This window comes from Ascidia mentula, chromosome 5 (genome assembly GCF_947561715.1).
Source record: "Ascidia mentula chromosome 5, kaAscMent1.1, whole genome shotgun sequence".
Lineage (NCBI taxonomy): Eukaryota > Metazoa > Chordata > Ascidiacea > Phlebobranchia > Ascidiidae > Ascidia > Ascidia mentula.
In genome coordinates, this window is record NC_138570.1 from 13,826,565 (window position 1) to 13,836,246 (window position 9,682).

Consider the following 9,682-nt stretch of genomic DNA (forward strand, 5'->3'; position numbering starts at 1 on the left):
CCTATTTTAGACAAAGCAGTTTGGCGGATATGTGTGGGGCTGGAATGTGTTCAAATATCTTTTCCCCTGATATGGGGTCCGTATAGTGCTTGTACTCAATCTCTTTGATTACGTGTGCTCCCAACTTTGTCATTGCCTTCGCAGTAAAATCCGATGTGCAAATATCATAGAAATACTTACAACCTTCTCGTCTCGCTAACTCCATTCGCCTGGGAACATGAAACATAATTTTGAACTTGAAATAAAACTAATTAATTACGAGAAGCTTTCATTGATAAGTTTTTATTGATTTGTTTGTAAAATTTGTCTTACTTTTTGTAGAGCGCTCCAGCAATTCCCAGACCAGCGTGTTTCTGCTTAACGCAGGTTACATATCCATTTACATACTGAAAGTCACCTGCATGTGATTTAATGGCATCTCCGAAAAATCGAAAAAAATACAAATTTAATTGTGTTAATTACCATAAAAAGTTACAACTTTATTTTTGTTGCAAGTACATTAATTTGCATAATTTCAGAAAGAGCAAAATCCTTCTCGCTTCCAGCACGGACTGAAATAGCGTTCCGCTCACGAGTTTCGGTGTCATAAACAACATACTTATAGAAAAATCTCACCGTGGAGGTTTGAGACCTTTTCGTCGGCAGTTTTTCTTCTCCTAATTGTTGAAAATCGCACTTGGAAGTGATACAGACTCCGCATATATCCCCACTTTCTTTATCATAAGCACAAAGAGCTGGAACTTGGTGACACAATTTCTGTTAACATATACGTTTAGATTTCATATGGGGGTAGTATGAAGTGGCCGTAACTTTTTATGAAACGAATTCTAATTGTCGAAACACCAAACATTGTAAATGAGAAAGTGTTAACCGTCCCAAAAGTGGTGTTTCGCAAATTCGACACGAAAAGTAAGTTTGACAAACATTGGTGAAAACCTACCTTGTTTAGTTTATGTAACTTTATTTACCTATTGTTATGTTTGGTTTACTTCTACAACACCTCGCGATTTAAATTAAACATTAAGTTGTAATTAAACGTTTCATGTACAGAGCCACGTCGGTTTTAGATGTTTTTTGGAAAGCTCTTTCCAAGCGTTTTTGCAAATGACCTCTTTCAAATTTTTCGCTAAAATTCGTTTAACAGATATTTAATTTTGCAATTATAATAAAACGACTAAAACATTCGTGTCTGGAAACGTGGTTTGTGAAATACAGTTTTAGTCTGAAATGTTGCATTTTGTGTGACACTGATGTTCTCCAGGCAACTACCGCAGGCCCCCAACCCCAAATGCAAAAAGCCCTGCACTATAAAAGTGATCTTATTTAAAACACTGCAACTTAATATACAAGCAAACAACGCTCATATATATGCGCAATCAGAATATATCGAGTTTAACTCTTCCTGTATTAAGTCGAAACAGCAGCATAAATTAGAAAGATTTCGTGGCCGGAAAAACATGTATATGTCGGCGAGGTAATATGCCATGCGCACCTCCCGTTAGCTCTCTTTTCGGGCACATTTTTTCATTGATAAACCATTCTAAACACTACACTCTTTAGACTGACAGTGCTTTCTTTTACCAGGTACACAAATCGTGTGTAATGTTTCTATTTGTATGCTACTGAAGATTTTGTCACGGCCCTTTATCACATATTCCAACTGTTAGGATGGCAGACAGCTAGCGCAGTTTTATCAAGGGAAAACAGTGCTGGAAGCAAACTTTCCAGTCAGTATTATGTTTATTATTGTTACAAATAATTTAAAGACGTCAGTCCTATGAAATAAAGGCGTCAGTCACGTGAAATAAAGACGTCAGTCATGTGAAATAAGACAGCATGCTCCCATGTTTGATTGTAATAAACTACAATGCTTAGCTGTGTAAATACCTTTATTGAATTGACCAGCGATGATACTTCCACTTCTGTAAACTTCACAGCCGAACAGATTGGTTCATTCGGACAAAATTCTGTCTCTATAATCTTTCCAATTTCGGGAATGTCTTCGTCAGTCGTCATTCTCCAACATATCTTTCGTTTTGTCTTGCATAAGTTTAACACGTTATCTCCCATATCTCACACTTATTGATCTCTGACAATAATAAGTATATGAACAGTTTATCGAACCATGTGCTCATATTGTTGGGCAAACCTGTCACGCCTGACTGACAGCAGCAGTAGCCTGGCTATCGGTAAAGTAAACATAGTCTGCTCTGCCGGTGCCGCACAGTAATTGCCTTTTTTTCGTGTGTGGCGAGTACAACCTGTAAGGTCAGTGGTTTGCCACTTTTAGCAGCAAGTCTTATTCCTAAAGCGAAGCAGTTTATACTATTTGTTCCAAGCGCGTTGAATCAGATAACACGTGACTGATTTGCAGCGACGTGCGAACGTAACGAAGAAATCGTTTCAGTTTAATGTCCAACAAAAGAGGTTCTTGGAATTTAAACTAGTTGTAGCAGATTATTACTAAAAATGGTTAACAAGAGATTAGTTAAAACAACATCGTTCCGTTGCACCCATGTAGAAAGGATCTGTTTTCTTTCTTGGAAGCTTTTTCGGCATTTTGACTTTGGGTGATCGTTGTTTGTTCAAAATTGTTTAATACGCTTTGCAGGAATTCCTGCAAATCGAAGTTCGTCCAAAACAACATTTGTTCAATTAAACAATCAAATGCCATAAAAATACGTACGCCTTCTAAAAAGACAAAGAGCTTGAAAAGTTTACCATACTGCCAATAAGCCCCAAAGATTTAGATAGCTACCATAGGCATATATATATATATAGTGAATTGTTGTTTTAAAAAATCTCCACAGTGCCTGCGTCATAGACAAGGACATGTTATACCACACTGCGGGACTAAAGTCCACCGGCAACGATTATCACCATGTCTCAGGTCCGTCATCGAAGTTTTTTACTAACAGTCGACCTGCCTATGCTTACCCGTTATTCAAAACACATAAACTCGCACCTGAACAATTGCAACTGGCGAAGTGTCTGGATATACCGACACGACTTGTACATGCTGCTGGTATTACTACGCTGTCACGCATCACAGCTCATCGTGAGCACCCAATTTTGAAAGCTGTTAGCGTGCTGTTCTGTCAAAGCACAGTAGACGAACACTGCAAAGACGGCAAACACCACTTACTAGCACTCGAAAAGTGGGAATCAGAGTACTCATTACGAGGCCTCACAAAATATCTGATAATCGTGGCTGGAGATGTACAGGCCCTTTACCCGAGCCTTAACCAAGGTTTAATAAAAAAGGCACTGGAACATGGACTGTACGCCCATACCAGGTACAGTGCCGGAGGCCGGGGCCTACTTGCCCATCTTACAATGTACTGTCTGGAAAATGTTGTTAACCAATTCGACAACTGCTTGTATACCCAAACATCAGGTATAATTATCGGTGATAATCAGTCGGTATCTGTGGCAAACATTGCTTTGCAATTTTTCATTCAACTATATGAGCTATTTCCATACATAAACACGCATTGCTGCTAAATAGATTCATTGTCGATACAATGTGGGTCTATGCAAGTACAGGTGATGCCAAAGAAGTGCAGGAGAAACTCAAAAAGACGTTTGCCAGTTTCAACCCGTCGTTCACGTTTCGACAAGCGTGCGCAGCCCAATCTGGAGGAGTCCTGGAATTCCTAGACGCGCAGGCAAAACACTATCAAAATAAACACCCCATCTTATTTAAAAACAAACCAGACATCGCACATTGTTTTACTGTAATTTTCGTCCAAGAACCTCCCAAGTTTTTTTTTGATATTTGTGAAGATAAATCGCTTAAAACTGCGATAAGTCGATAATCGCTTAACGACCTCAGGGCGTCAATAAACATTCAGCCTACGATTTTGCCCCGCAAAAAATGACCATCTTTCTGTATTCTGTGTGCGTTATCGCCTTATCGCAGTTCTACGTTTTTTTGTTTTTTTTTGTCCACTGCCCTTGCTTCCCCCACCTTTTGCGTTTTAGCTACTAACACTTTTAGTGCAGTCTCTCGTCGCTTCTCTTGCTACAATAGCGGCGTGTCGCAGAAAACAGATTTTATAGTTTTGATCGTTTTAATCGCTTCGTTTGTTTCGCGTGGCAGTCCCATAAGTAGACCTACTGTTGAGTTATTTTGTTTTCGTTGTGTTTTTTTAATCAATTAAATTAGATTTTTATTGTTATTCTGTGTTCAGACAGAAACTGAAGATGCCAAAGGGCGAAATTAAAATTCCTTAATAAAGATTTTATCTTGGTGTGATCGCCTTTTACTCCTTTTGGAGCTCTAGGAATGTTATATTAATTTGCAATGACAGATCCGTCGGTTACCGACCTGCAAAGGCTGATTCCTGCAGTCAAATTTCTGACGATTTTTCTATCCTCTGAAAAGATTGCGTACTTTTTATTTAAAAACTCCGTAGATCGAACACTATTTCAGAATAAACAATTTTTACAAAACATTTTTAATAGACGAAAACAGCAAACCAAGAGTTCAGTTATCGAAATAAAATAAGAATTGAATTTCATGTTCGATTTGTAGCTTTATTCAGTTATTTTTTGACCACACCGGGATTTGAACCCAGGACATCCTGGGCACGAATCCCGATCAGGTTTTCTTCTTGGTATACGGGTCGGGCGCTAGTCCAATCCTGCGAATTACCCGCCCTTTTTTGACCATAAGTTATAATTGCGCTACACTTTTTTAGAAACAGCGCCAACTACCGGTACGAATGTTTTGCCGTACGTTGCTGTTTTAATAGACACTCTAAAAAGGCGTATAATGTTGGACCATCTTATTGCGGTCTACACCAAGCCACACAGATCACTGTGCAGGATGGTGTCGCACCCAATATCGAGAAGGTTACAGTCCACCCTGAGGGCGCTGCGTGTTATATTCCGTGTAAGGACTGCGGTGGAGCATACATAGGTGAAACCGAAAGAGCGTTACAGACTCGGTTAAAAGAGCATCGCCGCGACGTTGCAGCGAAGAATGGCCAGAAGACAGCACTGGCGAAACACGCTGCCACACTAAGCCACCGAGCTAACCTTGATGAGGTCCGAGTCCTTTTTCACCCACTTCTTGTATTGTATTTATAGACAATACGGATGCTTGTTACAAAAGTAAAATATATTGTCTTGCATACCAAGATTGACAGATTTTAGCCTAAAATTCACGTTTCCGTGAATATGATATTTAAATAGCGTTTAATTTAATTTGCTGGTAGTGATTTACAGCAAACAGACTTCTCAATAAATTATCGTTTATAAGTAGCTTTTGAGTTGTTTACATTTCAAGACAATTAACTAAAACATTTATGATAACCTGGATACTCAATTTTTTTTAACAAAATAACACTTTTTCTTGACATGCCACAAGGACTTGCTGTTTTAAGAATTTTATTTTATTTGACACGTCATTTGCTGCACCTGAAGAAGCGAGATCAATCTCGCGAAAGCTCGTGCGAATAAAGTTGTTTAACAGTCAGTCTCTTATAAAAGCAGTGCACAAGCAAGCATATAGTCGTAGATCAGAGACAGACACGACAAACTGAAGAAATTGTTTTAAGAATGGAAAGGCATTGTAATCTCATTAAAAAACAATTCTGACTTTACAATGAATACTGGGAATCGTTTTTGGTTATATCTCACCAACAAAAAATACAAATAAATGCAGAAAAATCCAACAAATTATTTTAGATCGGGAGAGACAAAAAACAAGAAAATGGTTGCGAAAATAAAAATTACCTCCAAATTTATGCCTAAAGAAGAAAATTGTTGAAAGAAAGCTTTACAAAAGTTAACTTTCAGAAACAGACCCATCAATAATTGTTTCAACTACTACAAAGTATTGTTGAGTAGCAATATTGTTACTTTATAGGATCCCGCTGGTACGTAACCAGGATGCATTTCTGGCTTACAATTTGTATTATCTCAAATACCAAACGCTTATAAGTCAGTTTTTACCAAATGCTGATCCTATTTTAGACAAAGCAGTTTGGCGGATATGTGTGGGGCTGGAATGTGTTCAAATATCTTTTCCCCTGAAATGGGGTCCGTGTAATGCTTGTACTCAATCTCTTTGATTACGTGTGCTCCCAACTTTGTCAGTGCCTTCGCAGTAAAATCCGATGTGCAAGTAATATAGAAACACGTACAACCGTCCCGTCTCGCTATCTCCATTCGCCTGGGAACATGAAACATAATTTTTAACTTGAAATAAAACTAATTAATTACGAGAAGTTTTCATTAACAAGTTTTTGTTGATTTGCTTGTAAAATTTGTCTTACTTTTTGTAGAGAGCTCCAGCAATTCCCAGACCAGCGTATTTCTGCTTGACGCAGGTGACAAATCCATTTATATACCGAATGTCACCTGCGTGTGATTTAATGTCATCTCCGAAAGATCGAATAAACTACAAAATATTTAAATGTAAATTGCCAAGAAAAGTTACACGTTTCACTTTTGTTGCAAGCACATTAATTTGCATAGTTTTACAGAACGAAATAGCAAAATGACTCCTTCTCGTTTCGCGGTCTTAAGCACGCATATGGTATGTCAATGAAAATAAGTTTCGGTGGTGGAAAATGCCCACTGTGTAGACCTCTGTTACAATGGAAAGGGCACGTCACAGAGCAAACCAGTGATGCATGGGGGTCAATTTTACGGTTGAATGAGCGCACATGCTTGTTCTGTTGTCATGGCGAATTGTAGGGTGTTTGGGGCAGTTTTAGTGAGGTTTTGGGCTATTTCAATCAGGTAGTTAGTGGTTGGATGCTGCTGAGAATTTTGGTGAAAATGAACCACAATGTGTTTGTGGAAATGAATCGTTTAAGAGGCCAATTATCCTTCCCAGATCTACAAATTTTGATCAAAATTATTCTCTGAAAAAGTGGTTTAGCCATCCCCCCAGAGGCATTTGCCCCCCTGTTAGTCAATATTTTGGTAAAAAGCAACAAAAAACAATTGAACTGGATTTTGCAGAAAATGAATCGTTTAACTGTCCACTCATTTGCATTTTAGCAAGTACCAACTCTTCTAAATGCAATGACATCACAGTTAGATGCTGAAAAAGTGCTTAAGCAACCCCTCAGGGCTGTTTATACCCCCCTGATGATCATAAGATCTCCCATGTAGCTCAACAGTCTCATCCAGGAGCATAAACAATTTTTTTTTAACTTTGTAGAATATTAGGTCCCTATGTAAGTCACAAGACCCATCAACGGTCATTGGGAAACAAGCACAGAAGTCGACAGATGCATTATAGCAGAGGGCCTTGCAAACAGTATTTCTATAAATGAATACCCGTACAGGTCCAAAAATGGGCGTTCCGCTCCGATAAAGATTCGCAACATTCACCTGGTATTTATACCCACAGTCTGATCAAGAGAGTTCACATAAACTTTTTAGGGCACGATTGGTTTGAATTTCGGTGTCGTGAAAAACATACTTAATCTTACAGTGGTGGTTTGGGTCCTTTTCCTCGGCAGGTTTTCTTCTTCTAATTGTTGAAAACCGCACTTGGAAGTGATACAGACTCCGCATATATCCCCACTTTCTTTATCATAAGCACAAAGAGCTGGAACTTGTTGACACAATTTCTGTTAACATATATAGGTTTGGATTTTATATGAGGTAGTGTGAAGTGGCGAGAACTTTTTGTGTAAAATTACAAACACCAGAACAATGTAAGTGTTAACCGTCCAACGCAGTGGTGTTTCGCAAATTCGGCACGGAAAGAATGTTTGAGAAACATTGGTCAAGACCAACCTGGTTTCCCTTATGTAACTTTATTTTCCGTTGACTATGTTTGCCCACTTCATACAACACCTCGCTATTTTTTGCGTGTATATTGGATGTGATATTTGCAAATAAAACATTACGTAGCATCTTTTTTTCAAAGCTCTTGGTGCACTAAAGCAGGGCATTCCAAACGTTTTTGCAGACGACCTCTTAAGTTTTACGCTAAAAATCGTATTTGATAGTTATATAATTTTGAAATAATAATGAAACAACTGAAACTTTATAAAAATTTTTGTGATGCAGCATTCGTGTGTGTAAAATATTGCAGTTATTAGGCCGAAATGTTGCAATTTCTGTGACACTACTTGGCAACTGCCACAGGCCCACGACCTCAAGTTTATTGATGCATGTAATTGCACTGTTCTCGTCACGTTTGTTCGCCCAAGCATGACGACTTGCATATCTCTTTGCACGAGAGGTCATTACAAGGAGTTATCGCATTGATTGCACGTTGGTGGCCTTGTACAAGAAGGCAACTACTTTACACGCTTCACGATAACAGTGATCTTATTTGGAACACTGCAACTTTCTTTCTATACAACTGATTGTGAACAACGCTACAAGGCTTAATTAGCCGTGTAAATACCTTTACTGAATTGACCAGCGATGATACGTCTTCATTTGTAAACTTCACAGCCGAACAGATTGGTTCATTCGGACAAAATTCTGTCTCTATAATCTTGCCAATTTCGGGAATATCTTCGTCAGTCGTCATTCTCCAACATATCTTTCGTTGTGACTTGCATAAGTTTAACACGTTATCTCCCATAGCTCACACTTATTAATTGTTATCGTAAGCTCTGAAAATGATAACTACATGAACAGTTTATCGAACCATGTGCTCATATTGTTGGGCAAACCTGTCACGCCTGACTGACAGCAGCAGTAGGCTGGCTATCTGTAAAGTAAACATAGTCTGCTCTGCCGATGCCGCACAGTCATTGCCTTTTTTCGTGTGTGTCCAGTGGTTTGCCACTTTAAAATGCGCTGGAACAGAACAATTTTAGCGTTTCTACCAAATCGATGCTGAATCGGCAAACTCATTTGCGAAATGCAAACCACAGCTGTACTTTCTTTTATTGTCACACCAATAGTTCGTGTAGCGATTGACTCTTTTCGTTAAGCGCCGTATGTTTTTTTTCCAACCCGAAACCATCGTTGAATGGAACATGAATCAAACCGACGACCCGAACCGAGACAATGGGTGAAGCAAGCATCCTGTAATTATCCAAGTACAACGGCTCCAGTGTTAATCGGCTTTATCTCAAACCGCCAAAAAACTGCATTTGACAACTTATCAGCAATCATCTCTCCTCGCAGTCTGTGTAGAGTTAAAACAGAGCGAATTTTAAGATAGCTCATTCTCGGTTCCATAAATTCAATGGCGCAAGATCGCTGAAAGGGACTGAAAAGACGGCTTCCAATTGACCAGGCGATGTGCGACAATTACAATATGTGTTTTTTTTATGCATTTAAAGTAGATTGTAGTGCTTAGCAACCAACCCGCTTTGGCTGAAAGGATAGATGTGGTATGAAAATAACTTCGCTGGTTGCTTATCAGGGAATTTAACTTATATTCTTGTTTTTACCACATTTGTCGTTTAATTATTCTACTTGTCGAAATATTGATTCTTGTATGTGCAAAGTTATGAAAATCATTTCACAGAGTAAATGTGAATACTCAGCTAGGCAATACGTTTGTGTTATTTATTAGGTAATTGTCGCACAAACAATATAGTATGTTCCAAAAGCTAGGTGTCGCACACGCATATATATGAACGATCGATGCAATGTGACCTTCTCTTTGAACCTGCTTGTCTTGGCGAATAAACGCTACATGGTGTCAGAAGTGGGATTTGAACCCACGCCTCCATTCCAGAATCGC

General features: G+C 38.7%; 1 protein-coding gene across 1 annotated transcript; it reads right to left on the reverse strand.

Annotated features, from left to right (window-relative positions):
- Positions 1–5,633: 5,633 nt before the first annotated feature.
- Positions 5,634–8,514, reverse strand: LOC145903757 (arylalkylamine N-acetyltransferase 1-like). The gene is made up of 4 exons (XM_082991893.1): positions 8,384–8,514; positions 7,455–7,595; positions 6,285–6,409; positions 5,634–6,181 (listed from the first exon to the last, which is right to left on the reverse strand). Exons 1-4 carry the CDS (start codon positions 8,510–8,512, stop codon positions 5,974–5,976), a joined length of 603 nt encoding a protein of 200 aa, XP_082848019.1. The 5' UTR covers positions 8,513–8,514; the 3' UTR covers positions 5,634–5,973.
- Between the last annotated feature and the right edge of the window lie 1,168 nt (positions 8,515–9,682).